Raw genomic sequence first — 18,394 nt, 5'->3', positions numbered from 1 at the left:
GGTTTAGGGTTTAGTGTTGATAGTTTAGGGTTTAGTGTTGATGGTTTAGGGTTTAGAGTTGAAGTTTAGGGTTTATGGTTTAGAGTTGATGTTTTAGGGTTTAGAGTGGAAGGTTTAGTGTTTAGGGTTTAGAATTGATGTTTCGGGGTTTAGGGTTTAGAGTTGATGTTTCATGGTTTAGGGTTCGTATTTCAAAATAAATAGGGTTTAGGATTAATGGTTTAGGGTTCGTATTTAAAAAAAAAATAGGGAGGATTGATGGTTTAGGGTTTAAAGTTGAATTTTAGGTTTAGGTTTTGAATTTCGAAATAGTATAATTAGAAAAAAAATTAAAAAAATTATTATTTTTTGTTTTATTAGATTTTTATTAATTTAAATATTTATTTATTATATATATAAAGAACAAGGGCATAAAAGTATTTTGTCATTTAACGAAGAATGTATTTTTGAAAATGTCTCTTTAATGGTGGTAAAAATGAAAAGTAGTAGCATGAGAGTGGTAAACATGTAATTTATCCTATATTTTATTATATATTTTCTAACTCTTCGTGCTGGCATTTTTTTTAGAATCATTTTAATTAGATAATAAGTTTAAAGATGTAAATAAAACTGTGTATGTTGTAAATTTAGACTTTTTAGTGTAACTGAACAGTACCAATTATGAAAATTATATTATGATTTTATTTTACTAAGTCTTTCTTTTTGTGTATATTTTTGTTTTATTTTGTATTTTTACAATTGTTATTGCTTTATTTTTTAATTGCAGAGAATTGTTATTTCTAATTTTTATTTCATATACCTTAAAAGTCTTTGGTTTATTTTTGTTTGTTTTCTTTTTCCAATTACAATGTATAGTTTGACCGTTTCTTTTTTTGGGATCAAATTACTAATATCATTAGATAGAAAAGCTTAAACTCCAACAATTGATGGAGTATTTGTGATAGAGAAAATTGATTTAACCACTAATATAGTGAGATATTATAATATTAAAAGGTATGAAAACTCTTCTTTGTTATCCTACGCTGGACATACCTAAGTTGTTGTCAATTGATTATATATTTGTGATAACTTAAAATACATCATTATTTCTTCCTTACATCATCTTTAATTGGTTTACGGTTCAACCATTTTTAATATATTGAGAGTAACATAATATTAGATGTAGATTATCTCTTTTCAATTAGGAATGTACAAAATGAGAGAAATTCAATGTGACACCACTTTACAATTTTGTCCTCGTATCTATATAGAGTTAGTTTATAGATTATTCTATATGTTTTAAAATGTAATCAGTTTTAATTAAAATCTGTAATATTTAAAAGTTATTACTTTAGAAAACTGTCATTTAATATATAAATTTAATCAATTACACCGTAATTTAAATAATTTAATTGACCACACAATATCTAATAAATATAAAGTTACATTGAAATATAAAAACAATTTATATAGTGAAACAAAAAATACTTTTAAACCAACATATTATAAAATAAAGGGAATATTCAAATTATATTGAAACATTAGAATAGTAAGAATTAGAAAAGCTGAAATCTCAACGTCGATCATTTACGTCGGTCATGCCTTAAACCATCTCCAATGTTTTTCTCTATTCTTTTCTCTAAAATAAAGGAATTTCATAATAGTGTTGGATTTGTCTCCGACGTATTTTTCTATTTTCTCCCCTAAAAAAGAATATTCTTAATATATTCTTTTCTCAGTTTATAAATAATAGTTTTTATTTGTGGAAGTTGAAAACCAGCCCAATTTATTTTAGTATTTTATAAAAATATGATATTATTTACACTAAATATTTCTTTACAAACTATTATATAAATAAAAAAAATATAATTATATTTATATAAATAATATATTTTCACTAAAAATACTTTTGATTATAATTGTTTAACTAAAAAGTTAAAGGATATTTTTGTAAAAACAAAGAGAGGAGGTAACATGGCAAAATATAGTTTCTCATTGGCCGATTACTTTCGCCTACGTAGACACTCTATCTGACGCTTAATTAAAATCTGTAATATTTAAAATTTATAACTTTTGAAAACTGTCATTTAATATATAATTTAATTAATTATATAGTAATTTACATAATTTAATTGGCCACACAATATCCAATAAGTATAAAGTACATTGAAATATAAAAATAATTTATATAGTGAAACAAAAAATACTTTTAAACCATTATATTATAAAGCAAGGAGAATATTCAAATTATATTGAAACATTCGAATACTAAGAATCAGAAAAGCTGAAAAATCTCAACGTTGATCATTTACGTCGGTCATGTCTTAGACCATCTCCAATGTATTCCTCTATTTTTTTCTCTAAAATTAGGAAATTTCATAATAGAGATAGATTTGTTTCCGATGTGCTTTTCTATTTTCTCTCGTGAAAAAAGAATATTCTTGATATATTATTTTCTAAGTTTACAAATAATACTTTTTATTTGTGAAAGCTGAAAACCAACCCAATTTATTTTAGTATTTTATAAAATTATGATATTAGTTACACTAAATATTTCTTTACAAACTATTATTTTAAATAAAAAATATAATTATATTTATATAAATAATATATTTTCACTAAAAAAATATTTTTGATTATAATTGTTTAAGTAAAAATTTAAAAGATCATTTTGTAAAAACAAATAGATGAGGTGACATGACAAAAATATAGTTTTTCATTTGATGATTATTTTTAATTACATAGATACTATATCTGAAGCTTATATCCTCTCCTTTTATTACTTGTTTGATATAATTATTAAATTGTTATTTTTATTAAATATTTAGTGTTTCTTTAATTGTTATTTAATTTCTTATTGTGTCACTTTAATTTTCTCACTATCTATTTATAGTTATTCTTTTCGAAAGTATAATTTTTTGTTTGATCGAATCAATGGATTGACTTTAGTGAATTTTCATTTAAGACTGAAAAGTGATGATGTTTGTATAATTTTGATTGGTTTAGCTTTAGTTCAGTAGTTTTTAAGTTATTTTTATTTATATAGTGTTCTTAAGAATATTTAGAAATTCGATGATTCCTCATTTCACCTTTTGTCACCCGCCTATTAGTTATCTGCATCACAAATAAGTCATGAGTAACTAGTTTACTCAGTGAGCCTAGTCCCGCACCGCAACGTATATTAATAATATCTCAAGTAATCAACTCCATTTGTATGCGGTGGAATTGTATTCCATGACTAATAAAAATACATATATAAACCTTATCATTTCATCGATGTGAATCTTATCTTAAACATCATTTCCACGACACCCGCTATTCACTCATAGTTATAATATATATATATATAGAGAGACTAAACCCGGAAAACTACCAAGACTAACCGAGCCTAGCAGATAAATAAATATAACCACCATATCCATTAGATATTTCAAGATCGAACATCTAACGTTGCATGCAGTTACACGGCCTCCAGGGTGCGACCCCATCATCATGTCTTCATGACCTTGTTCCGTATCGCAGGAACAATTCATGGTAATGCGGGAACTTTCAGGAGAGTGAGTATAAAATAAGGCTTCACATGATTTATTCTCATATATTTAATAATATAATATATCAGTACTTGAGAACAAGTACTAAGGTTCGGAATAAACCTCTACGAACATTCATAAATATTTATTAAGTGTTTACACTAAACTCCTCACCAATTCAATATTTGATCAAGCGACAAAGCCTATCAATCATCTACATTTTCAATCATGCAACACTAATTCATAACTCTTCAATCATCTATCTAGACTCCCCTTTGATTCTATGAGATTGGCTAAGCAAGACTAGACTCGAGCTCAAGCTAAACATTCATCACTTGCCGATAACTTCCAAAACAGAATGAGGACAATGCATGATTCGGTTGGTAATTCCAATCTCTTCTACCAACTGAACCAAAAGCATAACGGTTGGATATAAGGTTTATCTGTCCAGTTCAAGAAGAAATCAGTATGGTTAGACTCAGCTAAGCTCAGTTGGGTTCAATTATGATCAGCTCCTAAAAGTTTGGTTGATGCCAAAATTAATTCAGTTTGGATTAAATCCAATCAGCTCATATCATTTTAGCTAATGATTCCATGAGACTGATTTAATCCAAAATAAATGAAACTGAACCTTACAAAGGTGTAGACAACTGATCGAGGACAAGAAGCTTAACAAATCAGTCTATTGGTTCCAAACAAAACTGTTTTGAACTAGAAGATAAAGCTCACCGGTTTTCTCAAGGTTTAATGAACTTTGTTGCTATAAGCTTCAAGCTGAACACACGTCTAACCTGATCAGAACAAGATATCCATGATAGGTTGAAGATCAGAAACAGAACAACTCGTTTTGGTTACCTAACAAGAACTGAAGCTCAAGCAAAACTGATCTCGATATTACCGATAAATCAACGGCTGAAGAACTTGGGTGATTTTAAACTCTTGGACGCCAAACCTTCAGCTCTTAACCACACCAGAACACACTGATTAAAGTCATGAGAGGGTGAGAAAGGGTCGTGGAAGCTCACTTCTCTTGTCTGATTTTTTTCTGATTTGTTTCATTGATTTTCCTCACAGATTTCTCTCTCCTTCTTTCTCTCTTTCTCTCTGAATTTTTCTTTCTTGTTTCTGAGATGAATGAGATCGACCAGGAAGAGGACAAGGTAATAAATGACAGTAGAAACAACAGGAGAAAAGTCAGCAAGAAAGGACAAAAAGTTTGAGATCAGTATGAGACATGTGGTGAGCTGAATTACACTTTCTTTCCCATGAAGTAATGTCATTTCCTTTCCATGAAGAAAATTCAAGCAGGTGTGCAACTCACATGACTTTAATGTAGCAAGCAAGCAGGAAGGTGCAAGTCACATGTTCATGTCAGGAAGGAAGCAAGCAGCCAGACAGCACATGACATGCACATGACTCTCAAGCAGCTGAAAGTATTCAAGACCAGTTTTCGATAAAATATTTTTCGTCCATCGGTTCTCGTCCAGCTTAGAAAAAACTCGACCATAATAATTAACACTTGGTCAGAACTATTAAGAGCAGTTATTTTGGCCACGAGACAGTCCTGTCAAGACGGGACGATTTTTATTTTTGATTCTGGTCGAGCCAACTCCAAACTGGTCGAGTGGGATTTTTCTCGACCAAAATTATATCTGCTCGTGAGGGTTATTACACGACGTATATGGAAGTCGCTCATCTTTGTTTGTTAAATAAAAATCCGAGACGACTTCCATGTAAGTCGTCTTTGGTAAACATGTTAGTTTTGCATTTGACCGGACTGTATCAGAAATTTGACTTTTCATGGACGAATTACACGTAAGTCGTCCATTAGAAAATTAAAAAATCAATATTTTGTTATATCTAAATGTTATTTTAACAAACAAAGATGGACGACTTCCTAGAAGTCTGCCAGTCAACCTCCGTGGAAGTCTGCCAGACGACCTCCGTGGAAGTCGTCTGCGTCAATGTTTAATAAACTTTCATTTTCTCTAAAACTATAAAGAATTTTTAACATTTTCTTGTTAATTCATGTCTATTAATCAATATTTTAGCTACTTGATGAAATTTATATCATAATTCTTGATATTTATGAGGTTACCAACATTCATGTTTATTAAAGTTTCTAGATGACCCAAGAAGACTTTCGTGGAAGTCTTCTACACTATTTTTTGAATAACTTGTATTTTTAAAAGTATTAAATAACTTGTGTTCAAAAAAAAAAAGTAACTTCAAGATATGTAAAATTCATATTTCCAAAATATGTTTTTTGCCTTAGTTTTACTAAATTTGACTAAGTTTTTCAACACAACTTGTAAAAATTGTGATATGTTTTGCTAGTAACTATTTTTGTTTCCATCTGTTAAGTAAGCACCAATGATGATTATTGCTATAAGTGGAAAAAATATTTGTTTCTTAAAATGTGGTATCAATGACTTAAGTATCATTATTTTTATATGCATCAATGATTTTTTATGAGTGAGTAGAATGGTTAAAATGATTCTTAATATATTGTATCAATGACTTAGGTATCATTATTGTTATATGCATCAATCATGATTTTTGCTAGAAGACTATTTTTTATTATATCTTAATTTATATTACTTAAAGCTATTTATAATTAAAAGATTTTAATTTTACACTTGTCAAAATATTTATTTTATAAATTTATAAATTATTTTTAAGATTTACTACACCAAAACGACTTACAGTATCTCAGAAGACTTTCCGGGGCTATATTCATAAAAATTAGTTTTGTTTTTTTTGTTTGGTCACAAGGGGTTTGATGTAATTTCACAAGGTTTTTAGGTTAGTTTTGCATTTGATTCAAGTTTGAGTATAGTTTTGTATTTGAAATCAAATTTTGAGTCATATTTGGCAAATTCTCATGAATATAATGACATATGTATATATTGAGATAATTATGAAAATATTTATTAACATTAATGATTTATTTTTTTATTAAAATTAATGGCTTAATATAAAATTATGAATAATTTGAGAAATCAGCAAAATCAATTCTCAAATAGTATAATATATATATCACTCTGATTAAATTAGTAATAATCAGATTCAGGTAGATTCTAAAACTTTATTTAAAACAAGATATAAACATGTTGCGTTGCAACGGGTTTTGTTTGATGTTTTAATTTAATAAAAACTATAAAATAAAAATATATTTTATTATAGTTTTATGATTTTTTTTGCATATATTTTTTGAGATTTATTTTATAACTGAAACATGTTTTCACACATAGTTCAAGTTAATATTTGTATTTTATAATCATGGTGCATAGATGAATTGTTATAAACTTTGCACCTAGGATTAGGAAAAATACTATACCTAAACGTTTAAACTAAACATAACCCGAAATAAGAAATGGAACGAAAAGAAAAAGAAATTAATGTCAAATACATCAGTCGAGTCAATGACTACATTATACATGTTCTTTTTTAACTCTGGATAATTATGCTATTACAACGATGAGAAATATTACAGACGATTTTACAGCCGAAAATTCTACCTGCTGTATGAAGATTCACGTCTGACTGCATCACATGATCCGCCCTATGAGATCCATGCTTGATGGTACTTCTTGCGTAATGCTGCAGATCTCTTGTAAGCTTTTTCTCTTTTAATTCACATAATTCCGCCTTCTCCGGGAATTGAAACCCAGACCTCTTGGTGTAGAAGCATTAATGAACTCTTAGTTAAACTACTGGACCAAGGGGCTTCCACACATTATACATGTTCTTATGTACTAACTTGATGTTTTAATCAATAAGGCTTTAAAATTTAATTTTGTTAGGTTTAAATAAGGAAAACATTCTATTTTATAAATAAATTTTTTATTTACAATTAAAAAATTAAAAAATAATATTATTTTTTATTTACAATTAAAAAATTAAAAAAAATATTAAATACTCTTTTACAATTTTGTTTAAGATTTTAGAAAAGGAAAATTACCGTCATATTTATTACAATTATCTTATCTTTAGAATTTCGGAAAAAATTGATATAAAATCATTATTTTTATTTATTAATAAATAATTTTGAAATTACTATTTTTATAATTTGTATCAATACTTATTTTACACTTTTTATTAATTAAATTTTCTTAGTATCATGTTCATCATCAAATACTCTCTTAAAAATATTATCAAATAAATCCTTACATTTCTCTTTTTGGTTAGAAATTAAAAATATGATACAAATTTCTTTTGTATAGGATTTTCTTTTTTATAAAAAAAGAAAAAAAGTATCAAATATTCTTTTACATTTTTTAGGATTTTAGAAAAGGAAATTAATATTACATAATCTTTTACAGTTATATTTTGTCTAAGGTTTAGAAAAATAAAATTTCTATCAAATAACAATTTCCAGTTAATATTAATTATTTAAAAAAATTTCCATTTTCAAAATTCGTTTTCATAATTAAATAATTGTTACTATCATGTTAATCATTAATTTTTTTAAGTAAAACTTATTGTGGAATAAAATTTTACAATTCTCTCTTGTCAGGACTTTAAAAAAAATCTTAATTGATTAAGATAAGAAAATATATTTTTTTGTAGAAATCTGTTGTATTTATGATTTTTGGAAAAAAATGTTATTTTCACATAATGGCAATGTTTATTGATACATTCACAATCTAATTTTTTTAATTTTAACATAATGGAGGTTTTCAAATATTTGAAGTTAATTTTGGTTTATATTTTTTAACACAAAATTATTTAAAAGTAAATTTAATTATAAGAAAAATAAAATCACTTTTATATTTTTATTTTATTTAGACTTTTAAAAAGGAAATTAATTATTTTTAATTAGTTTTTATTTTAGATTTTTATACAACTATTTTATTTTTAATAGAAAAAATTCTGTTTAATTATTTATATATTTTCTCTTATACATACAAGCACATATTTATCATATTCACACATACTCATGTACGACAACAATATCAAAATTAAAAGTTATGTTAGCATCATAAGATGTAATAAGGATAATAAAAAGTTGAGTTGTATCAAGAAATTAAAAGAAAATACTCAAATGATACTTTTCATGTAAATACTATTATGTTTTGTAAAAATAATATGTTGAAGCTTAAACCTAAATATAGATGTGAAATATTTGTAGCTATTTTTTGTTATAATTTTTTAACATACAATATATCTATTAAAAAGGGAAAGTTAAAAAAAAAAAGTTAGTTACTTATAAAAAAAATAATAAGAGTAATTTTACAGTTTTCTCTTAATTAGGCTTTTAAAAAATAATATTATTTATTTAAAAGTTAGTTTTTCTTCATGCTTTTTATTAAATAAATAACTAACTGATATGTGTCACAATCATGTTAATTATGAGATAGTTTGATCCTTATCTTTTTATCATTTTAGTTTATATATATTTTATTAAGAGATAGTTTGACCCTTATCACAATTTTAAATAAATAACTGATATGTGTTACAATCATGTTAATTAGCAATTTTGAAGAACAAAGCTCAACATAATCTTTTATAATTATATTTTAATTAAAATTTTAGAAAAGGAAAATTATATTCAATAAATTGTTTTCAAATCTATTTTTTAGGATTTTGAAAAATGAAAATTTCTAAACAATTACTACTAAATATGTTTAAAATTTTGTTTTTACTATTAAATAATTTTTAAAAGTAGTTTTTTCAAAATTCGGTTTTATTTCTTATTATATATTTTTTTAATCATTAAAATTACGATCAAATAATCTTTTACAATTATCTGTTGATTAGGATTTAAAAAATGAAAATTACTATTAAATAATATTTATAATTATTTTTTGATAAAATTATTTTTTTGTTAATATCTTAGTGTATATTTTTTAATTATGAGATAGATTAACACATGTCACAATCTTAAATATATAATTGCCATGTGTTGCAATTATGTTAATTAGCAACTTTGAAGAACCAAACTTTATATAATAAAATTTTTTGGATACAAACTCATTTCAAATTCTTAAATAATACTTTTAATTTTGAATATTTAGAAATATTATACCAAAATATTAATTGAGTATTGTGTTATTTTTTGAGTTTTTATAATATTTTGATATCTTTTTTTTTTGGTGAATAAATTTTGGTATCCTAAATAAAGAAATATCTACGGCAAAAAAAATAAAGAAATATCTAGGCTGGCTGAACCCAAACCATTCAGATTTCAGAAAGCTCTTGTTCCTGAGACGTAAACTACAAAAGATGTATGTTTTTTTTTTTTTTTTGGTAACTTAGGCTTTCAAGATGTATGTATGTTTGTTCTTGGAAATTTGGGAACCCCTTTTTGTATGAGTAAATCCATTTTCTTTTAATTGAATGGTAACAGGGAAAATGGTAGTAGCAACAAGGCGTTGAAGCCGATGGACTCAGAGCAACTGAGAGAGTACGGACATCGAATGGTCAATTTCATTGCCGATTATTACAAAACCATCGAGACTTTCCCTGTCCTTAGCCAAGTTCAGGTCCACTTTCTTTTCAATTTGAAGTGGGTTTTATTCAATCTGTTCAATGTTTATTATGTAGAACCCCGATTATGAGAGACTTAGGCTCTGAAAAAAGTTTCATACTTTGCTATATTTTTTCCATGTGAGGGTTTAACCAAATTGACATTGTTAGGCTTTTGTCAAAGTTGTGTGCTTGACTCTCTCCTGGTTTTATTCACAATAATGTTGATATTTTACTTGTCTCTGATACAGCCTGGTTATCTTCATAATCTTTTGCCTGATTCAGCACCAGAACAACCTGAAACCCTGGAACAAGTTCTTGACGGTGAATTAACTAACTGAATACCCACTTCCTAGTTTTTTTGGGCCGTTTCTGATATGAGTTTTGTTTTTTTGCAGATGTGAAGGAGAAGATATTGCCTGGAGTAACGCATTGGCAAAGCCCTAGCTTCTTTGCTTATTACCCTGCTAACAGCAGCGTTGCAGGGTTCTTGGGTGAGATGTTGAGTGCTGCTCTCAATATTGTTGGTTTTAGTTGGGTATCTTCTCCAGCTGCCACTGAGCTCGAGATGATCGTTCTTGATTGGTTTGCCAAACTTCTCAACCTGCCAGAGCAGTTTCTATCCAGAGGTTTTATACTTGTCAGAATAATCTTTTTTTTTTTATTAAGAACTACTTAGCTTCTTAAGTTGTCTTGTTGTAGGAAATGGAGGTGGAGTCATCCAAGGGACAGCTAGTGAAGCTATTCTTGTTGTTATGATTGCTGCCCGCGACAAGGTCTTAAGAAGCCTTGGCAAGAAGGCGCTTGAGAAGCTCGTTGTCTACTCCTCTGACCAGACACATTCATCTTTACAGAAAGCTTGCCAGGTGAATTTTTCGCAGATTTGATTATAGAAAGTTTTGTTAACAGAAGCTAAATTTGTTTCTGCTGGTTTTGGTCCTGACAGCTAGCCGGTATCCATCTAGAGAATTGCAGGGTCCTGAAAACAGATTCATCTACAAATTACGCTCTGCGCCCTGAATCACTTCAAGAAGCTGTTTCTAAGGATCTTGAAGCTGGATTGATTCCATTCTTCTTATGTGGCACTGTAAGAAGCACTAGCTAACCTGTTACTTACTTACTTACCCTCTGAAGCATGTTTTTTTTCTGAAAACTTAGTTTATTATTTGCAGGTTGGAACAACTTCTTCAACAGCAGTTGATCCACTAGCAGCACTGGGAAAGATGGCAAAGGTTATCTATTTTCTGACAAGCTTCATAAAGAACTTATAGCATAGAAACTGATGCTGTTTCTCTTGACTACATTCTCAGAGCAATGAGATGTGGTTTCACGTGGATGCAGCGTACGCTGGAAGTGCTTGTATATGTCCAGAGTATAGGCAGTACATTGACGGAGTAGAAACTGCAGATTCTTTTAACATGAATGCTCACAAATGGTTCCTCACCAACTTCGATTGTTCCCTTCTTTGGGTGAAGGTACAATATGCCCTATTACTTTCTTCTCGTTTCTTACTGAAAAACTAAAGTTGTGATAAAAAAACACAGGATCGGTATGCTCTCACTGAAGCTCTTTCAACAAATCCAGAGTTTCTCAAAAACAAGGTATGGAATTATTTTTGATTTCTTAATTCAAATCTTACTAGTCTTAATTATTTATCAACTTTTGTTTTTTGTGTGTGTGTTTTTTGGCAGGCTTCTCAAGCAAACTTGGTTGTTGACTACAAAGATTGGCAAATCCCTCTCGGAAGAAGATTCAGGTTACATTTAAAGTTTTGCAGGGAGCATGTGCATACTGTGTACAATATTCTGAGACTTTTGTGTGTGTTTTGAACAGATCATTGAAACTATGGATGGTTTTAAGGCTATATGGAGCTGAGACCTTGAAGAGCTATATAAGAAACCATATCAAACTGGCTAAAGATCTCCAACAGCTTGTCTCTCAAGATCCTAACTTTGAGGTATCTGTAAAATTAATGCTCCAAAACCTTCTGGAAAATGACAACAAGGACATATATAACGCATTCTTTTTTGTGTGGCAGGTTGTGACTCCTAGGATCTTTTCTCTGGTCTGTTTCCGTATAGCAGCTGTTGATAACGACGATGAAAAAACATGCAACAACCTAAACCGCAGCCTCCTAGACGCAGTGAACTCTTCAGGGAAACTCTTCATTTCTCACACTGTAAGTATCTCTCTCTTTTGTTCTTCTTTCATCTTGTTGGATAATGTTGTTAAACTAAGGTGTATATATATATACGTATTTTGTTTCCGTGGCAAACAGAGCTTGTCTGGAAAATTCGTACTACGTTTGGCCATAGGAGCACCACTGACGGAGGAGAAGCACGTGATGGACGCATGGAAGGTTATCCAGGAAGAAGCATCTTTCTTGCTTGCTTCTCAAGTAAAATAAGCTAAAAAAAAAAAAAAAAACTTTATGAGAAAACCTCCTGTTCTTTCTTGCCAACAAACCGAAGCACTGGTTGGGTGTGGTATAATTTGATATCATATAAAAGCATCATACAACTTATCCAATGCCGGACTCGTAATTTGTAAGCATGTGTGCTTGTGTGTATCATCTCCTTTTTGCCCAATTGTTTGTACATTTTGTTTGATAAGATGTAAATATATTACCAAATCAAAATTCGATTACAAGAGCTATGTTAGCCGAATGATTCTTTGGCCAAAACAAAAACCAGTGAGAAGCCATGTTTTGAATCATACAAAGAGATTAGCAGCTATTACTGAACCAAATAGATCGCATCCTCTGTTGTGTCTAGGCTTGGGCGTTTTATAGGACCGGAAAACCAAATTCGAACCGGAACAGAAGACCCCCACACAAAACGACGTGGTATTGCGCCAAACATAATTTTGCCATTGTGAAGAACAAAATCTTATGTTTGGGCCCGGCCCATATACCTGTAATCTCTCACATCTGCGTTTGTTGTGTTTCTCTCAATCAATCTATGATGATGCAGGCAGTTTCAAGGAGATTGATCCAGCGGCCTCTCGCCGGAGGAGCTTCGATTTATTCGTCATCTTCTCTCAGATCGCTCCATGGAGTCTCAGATCACCGTTAAGTTTCTACGATTGATTTAATTTGATTCGCATTTCTAGGGTTCTTAATATATGGTTTCCTTCTTCAGTCAGTGGGAATGATAATCGTCGCTACTCGTCTTCCCTGGCTACAAAGGGCGTTGGACACCTCGCTCGCAAGGGTACTGGTGGCAGATCCTCCGTGAGGTATATCATTTTTTCTCTTATAAGGGTTCTGGTTCCCAAAGGAATGCTGTCAAGACAAATTGTGTTAGGATAATGCATGATTACATGTTTGTTTAGCTTTCATGAAATTTAATTTACTTTATGGAGAAATGTATCATCTTTAGGTTTTATGTCGCTTCAGTATAGAGAATTTGTCAAGTTTGCTTGAGAGCTTTCTGTTTACAAATTTAAATGTATCATCTTTTGATTTCTCCTCCTTTGCATTGGCAGTGGCATTGTAGCTACGGTGTTTGGAGCCACTGGGTTTCTTGGTCGTTATCTTGTGCAGCAGCTAGGTGATTTGGGAGATTCAGTCTTGTTTTCTTCCTTAACCTTTGGTGGTTTTCTAATTACTTCAAATCAATCTCCTTGCTCCAGCTAAAATGGGATCGCAAGTGCTAGTTCCTTTCCGAGGCTCCGAGGACAATCCTCGACATCTCAAGTTGATGGGAGATTTAGGACAGGTAACTGTGTTCTTTTGTTTAGCACAATGTTTTAGGGGTATGCCACAACACACACCTTTTTGTTTCTTTGTTTCCAGGTTGTACCGATGAAATTTGATCCAAGAGATGAAGACTCTATTAAGGCTGTCATGGCAAAGGCTAATGTCGTTATCAATCTAATTGGTACTTATTTTCCCTATATTATTAGATCTTTTAAGTAGCAACACTGTCCTTTTACCTTGTGGATGATATCTGTTCTAATTCTCAGGAAGAGAGTACGAGACCAGAAATTTCAGTTTCCAAGAGGTGAATCATCACATGGCCGAGAAACTTGCATTGGTACGTGTTTAAATCCTGACAAGTTATCCCCGGAAACTCTGGTGGAGAGGTTTCCACTTTTTACTCCTTGGACAGTTGTGTGCTTCTGAAATGAGCTACACTTTTTTAACCTTCAGGACGATAGTGCTCTTTTGGTTATGTCTAACTAGATTGGGGATTGTTGTTTTAGGTGGCCAAAGAACATGGTGGAATAATGAGATTTATTCAAGTTTCTTGTCTGGGAGCTTCTGTATCATCTCCTTCAAGAATGCAGAGGGCAAAGGCTGCTGCTGAGGAAGCTGTCTTGAGCGCGCTGCCTGAGGTAAACTGATCCTAGCTTTCAGCTCACATCACGCTCTCTTCTGTAATTATCTGCCTAATGTATGATTCTACTTTTTCAGATATAGGGTAGTTCCGTTACTTTTTCTTTCCTTGTGTAGAACTGTAAAACTGTTTTTCATGAACTCTAGAATCTCTTAAAGCAACAATGTAGGCTTGCATATGCATTTTGTCATCAGCCTGCTGCTTCTAGACATTTCCTGATGTATATTTGTTTCCTAGGCGACAGTCATGCGACCTGCGACCATGATTGGTACAGAGGACAGAATCTTGAACCCCTGGGCAATGTTTGTTAAGAAATATGGTTTCCTCCCGCTCATAGGTGGTGGGACCAACAAGTATGTTCTAAACCTTTATCTTATTCTTTTTACCAGTTCATAGCAACTTATAGTGACTATGATCCATTTCTTTCGCTAAACATAACTTCATTGCAGATTCCAGCCCGTATATGTGGTTGATGTTGCTGCTGCGATCGTTGCAGCTCTAAAGGATGACGGCTCCAGCATGGGGAAAACGTATGAGTTGGGTGGTCCAGATGTCTTTACCCCTCATGATTTGGTAAATTCTTATGGTTCTTTATTCTCTTTGTCACTCTGGCAACCCAATGGCCTTGATTTTCAAGTTCTTTCTTGCAGGCAGAGATCATGTTTGATATGATCCGTGAATGGCCTCGATATGTGAAGCTTCCATTTCCAATTGCTAAGGTAACAGCTCAAATCCTTTACCGTTTAGGTTAGAAACTCCAATGATTTTTATGTGCTCCTTTATCATAGAAAGCATATCTGAAGCTAATTAGAACTATAGACGCCTTAATTGTTAGGGATTATATGTTTTGTTTTTCAAATGATATACTAATTTCATATATGTCACAATCTGTTCTAGGCAATGGCGGGTCCTCGGGATTTCATGGTCAACAAAGTCTCCTTCCCTCTACCCTCTCCCCAGATCTTCAACTTTGATCAAATCAATACGCTTACGACAGATACACTTGTATCAGACAAGGGTTGGTCATTTTTTTCACAGAAGTGAAATGAGTTATATTTCATGAGCTATTTGAGTCTCACGCCTTTTATTATTCGACTCAATGGCTATTGTCAGCCTTGACGTTTCAGGATTTGGACCTTGTCCCTCATAAGTTGAAGGGATATCCAGTGGAGTTTCTTATCCAATATCGCAAGGGTGGTCCTAATTTCGGTTCTACTGTCAGTGAAAAGATTCCAACCGACTTCTACAATTGATGCTGCTTCTGCTCAAAGGTCGTTGCCCTGGACTAATTTTTTTCATGCAAGTCTCACAATGAAATTGCGGAAACCAGATTTGATATTTTGATGCCTTTTCATTTGCTTCTGTCAATAATAAAATGGTTCTCTCCTCGTTGTGTTCTGGAAAAGAAAGCATAACCAATCAATGGGATCATAAGTTAGAGAGGGGATGTCATCTGGCTTGAAGGGGTGATTTTGGCCCCCTAAGGAATTATGGAGTTTCTGGTTCATGTGTTACTTTGCTATTGAGTATAACTATAAAGCCATGGGGTTTCAGCTTGTATCTATGGTGCAGTATAAGTTATAACCCCGAGAAATTTTATTTTATTTTATTTATTTTATTGAAACTTCTTTATTTATTTGATAAACTGATAGATAAACTACAACTCTACACCTATTAAGGTGCCCACAAACCGGGATAAAAAAGACTCTAAAAAAAAACCCCTACCTGTACAGGAGCGAGCAAACTCTCAGCTCTTCATTACCTTCAACGCTTCACTTTTTCAATTCTTCTACTTCATCAAAATTGTTGGAACTCTTTCCTTCTCCTTAACCTAGAATAAACTGGTACCAAGCAAGGTGGTATATGTTCTTCTAGAGTTGTGCACTCTGGACAGAGGGTCAAGGCGTGCTTGAATAATTTGTTTCATCTCAATAATCACTGCTTGCGCCGAACGGAAATTCTGGTTATGAATCCGAGTATTCCTCTCTTTCCAGATACAATATAAAGCTGCCTGATACACAAGTTTAATGATCAGCTTCTTGAACTCGCCAGAAGAGGGATTTCTCAACCATCTCAAGCCATCTTCAAACAAAACGGGAGGCTGAACATTCAGTCTAGAGCAAAATAACGCCCACACTTCCGAGCTGTAAGTGCAATCAAAGAAGAGGTGTTGGCGTGTCTCATCTCCCGTGTTGCATAGTATGCAAGATGAATGCACCTGCAGACCCCAACTCCTCATTCTATCTCTTGTACCCAGCCTATTACGAGCACACACCCAAGTTATAAATGCATGCTTGGGTATCCTTCCCTGGAACCACACTTGCCTGTGCCAGAAAACATCCTCCCCTTGTGGATGGAGAGCTGCCCAAGTATCTGCAGTGGAGAAAGAGCTCGTTGCAACGTTGTTGCCTGGCTTCCACAAGTAGATATCATCTACTTCAGATGAGATAATAGGCACTGCATCTGGCAGAAACTCGCGTATCAATGTGATGAGTCTGTTCCTGTTGCGGCTCCTGCTTAGCCACCAATTACCATCTCTTATGGCTTCTGCTACTACCGCGTCCACATGTAATCCTACGATTCCTGGTCCTCTAAGTCCTGTTATGTCAATTAAAGGACCTGGAGAGGTCCAATTGTCGTGCCAAAAGCTAGCCGTAGTGCTTTTCCCCACCTCGTAAATAAGCATAGGACGCACAATATGCCTCAGATTGCACAAGCTCTTCCAAATCCAGCTATCACATCTGTGTGGTTGTAGCTCCCAAAAGTTTTTGTCTCCAATCAAATGACTTCTAACCCACGATACCCAAAGAAAACCCCCAGCCGCAAATAACATCCACATTAGTTTTAATCCGAGCACTTGGTTCCACTCCTCTAACCTTCTTAGACCCAATCCACCTTCTTCCTTTGGTGTACAAACCGAAATCCACGAGATTTTAACTCTTCTAGCTGCAGTCGGAGCTCCTTTCCACAGAAAAGCATTACACATCTGTTCAAGGAGCTTAATACATTCTTTGGGGATTATGAATATTGAAGCCCAAAACGAAATGGTTGAGTAGATTACAGCTTGGATAAGTTGAAATCGTCCTGCAAAGGACAGATGTCTAACTGTCAAGAGTTGAACCTGAGGAGGACTTTATCTAGCAGTGGTTGAAAATCACTCTTCTTCATCTTTTTTGACGACAACGGCACTCCCAAATATGTAATGGGTAAGGATCCTTGCTTAATACCCAATCTGCCTGCCATCTCTTGACATCTCACGGTGCAACCCCCATCCAGCAACAACTCAGTTTTCTCCTTATTTATCTTCAGACCTGAGATAGCTTTAAACTCCTCTAATATATTCATAATACCGGCCAGAGACTCCTCAGAGCCATCGAAGAAGATCAGGACATCATCAGCAAAAATGAGGTGAGTGATCAAAGGAGCTTCACACGAAGGGTGAGGTTTAAACACCTGATTCAGTGCCCCATTATCTAGCATCTTCGAGAGCACATCCATCGCCATCACAAATAACAATGATGAGATTGGATCACCTTGTCTCAGCCCTTTCTTTCCTTCAAAGTGGCCATTCATCTCACCATTTGGTGTAGCCATGACCAGAGACATAGAAGAGGAGCTGAGTGAGACTGATGAGGATGAGCCAAGTGATGAGACTGCCGTAAGAGAGAGATGTGAAGCTGAGGATACTGAAGAGAACCAGAACCAGAGTGAGACATCATGTGAGCCAACCAGTGTGTGGAGTGGACCAACTACTAGATCAAGGCTGGGAGAACAAGAGGAGAGGCTCCAGGAGATAGCCAAAATCGTGGGTCTTGGATCAAGACAAGGAGATCAAGATAAACCAGCCTGTTGGTTTAATTTAATTACTTTGTAAGGGCTTTGGTTATTGGGCTTTCATTTAATTTAAACCAAAGACAATTAGGATTTTAAATAAACCAATTTCGTGGGTTTAGGATTAGAATTAGAATTAGAATTAGAATTAAACCATCTTGGTTTACTTCTAGGGTTTTCTGTCGATTTCTTTAAGACATGAGGGAGGCAGCTTTGCTTTCTCAACTTTTGAATCTAAGAATT

General features: G+C 32.5%; 2 protein-coding genes and 1 long non-coding RNA gene across 3 annotated transcripts; 2 read left to right on the top strand and 1 right to left on the bottom strand.

Annotated features, from left to right (window-relative positions):
* Positions 1 to 3,909: 3,909 nt before the first annotated feature.
* Positions 3,910 to 4,490, bottom strand: LOC106306864. The gene is made up of 3 exons (XR_001263197.1): positions 4,408 to 4,490; positions 4,239 to 4,300; positions 3,910 to 3,952 (listed from the first exon to the last, which is right to left on the bottom strand). It is a non-coding gene; the product is annotated as an uncharacterized LOC106306864 (long non-coding RNA).
* A 5,151-nt stretch (positions 4,491 to 9,641) lies between these two features.
* On the top strand, positions 9,642 to 12,646 carry LOC106306862 (tyrosine decarboxylase 1-like). The gene is made up of 13 exons (XM_013743635.1): positions 9,642 to 9,739; positions 9,862 to 9,997; positions 10,232 to 10,304; positions 10,379 to 10,609; positions 10,683 to 10,846; positions 10,927 to 11,067; positions 11,153 to 11,212; positions 11,291 to 11,455; positions 11,525 to 11,581; positions 11,672 to 11,736; positions 11,814 to 11,937; positions 12,019 to 12,159; positions 12,259 to 12,646. Coding segments are annotated over exons 1-13 (1,488 nt in total). The 5' UTR covers positions 9,642 to 9,737; the 3' UTR covers positions 12,388 to 12,646.
* A 224-nt stretch (positions 12,647 to 12,870) lies between these two features.
* On the top strand, positions 12,871 to 15,914 carry LOC106301271 (NADH dehydrogenase [ubiquinone] 1 alpha subcomplex subunit 9, mitochondrial). Its single transcript, XM_013737633.1, has 12 exons — positions 12,871 to 13,049; positions 13,121 to 13,217; positions 13,467 to 13,531; positions 13,614 to 13,699; positions 13,777 to 13,861; positions 13,947 to 14,017; positions 14,187 to 14,318; positions 14,558 to 14,673; positions 14,770 to 14,893; positions 14,971 to 15,039; positions 15,218 to 15,338; positions 15,434 to 15,914. The coding sequence occupies exons 1-12, from the start codon at positions 12,941 to 12,943 to the stop codon at positions 15,571 to 15,573; spliced, it is 1,215 nt and encodes a 404-aa protein (XP_013593087.1). The 5' UTR covers positions 12,871 to 12,940; the 3' UTR covers positions 15,574 to 15,914.
* Positions 15,915 to 18,394: the final 2,480 nt, after the last annotated feature.

The sequence above is a fragment of the Brassica oleracea genome, chromosome C7, assembly GCF_000695525.1.
Source record: "Brassica oleracea var. oleracea cultivar TO1000 chromosome C7, BOL, whole genome shotgun sequence".
Classification (NCBI taxonomy): domain Eukaryota; kingdom Viridiplantae; phylum Streptophyta; class Magnoliopsida; order Brassicales; family Brassicaceae; genus Brassica; species Brassica oleracea.
This window is presented reverse-complemented; position numbering and strand designations above follow the sequence as displayed.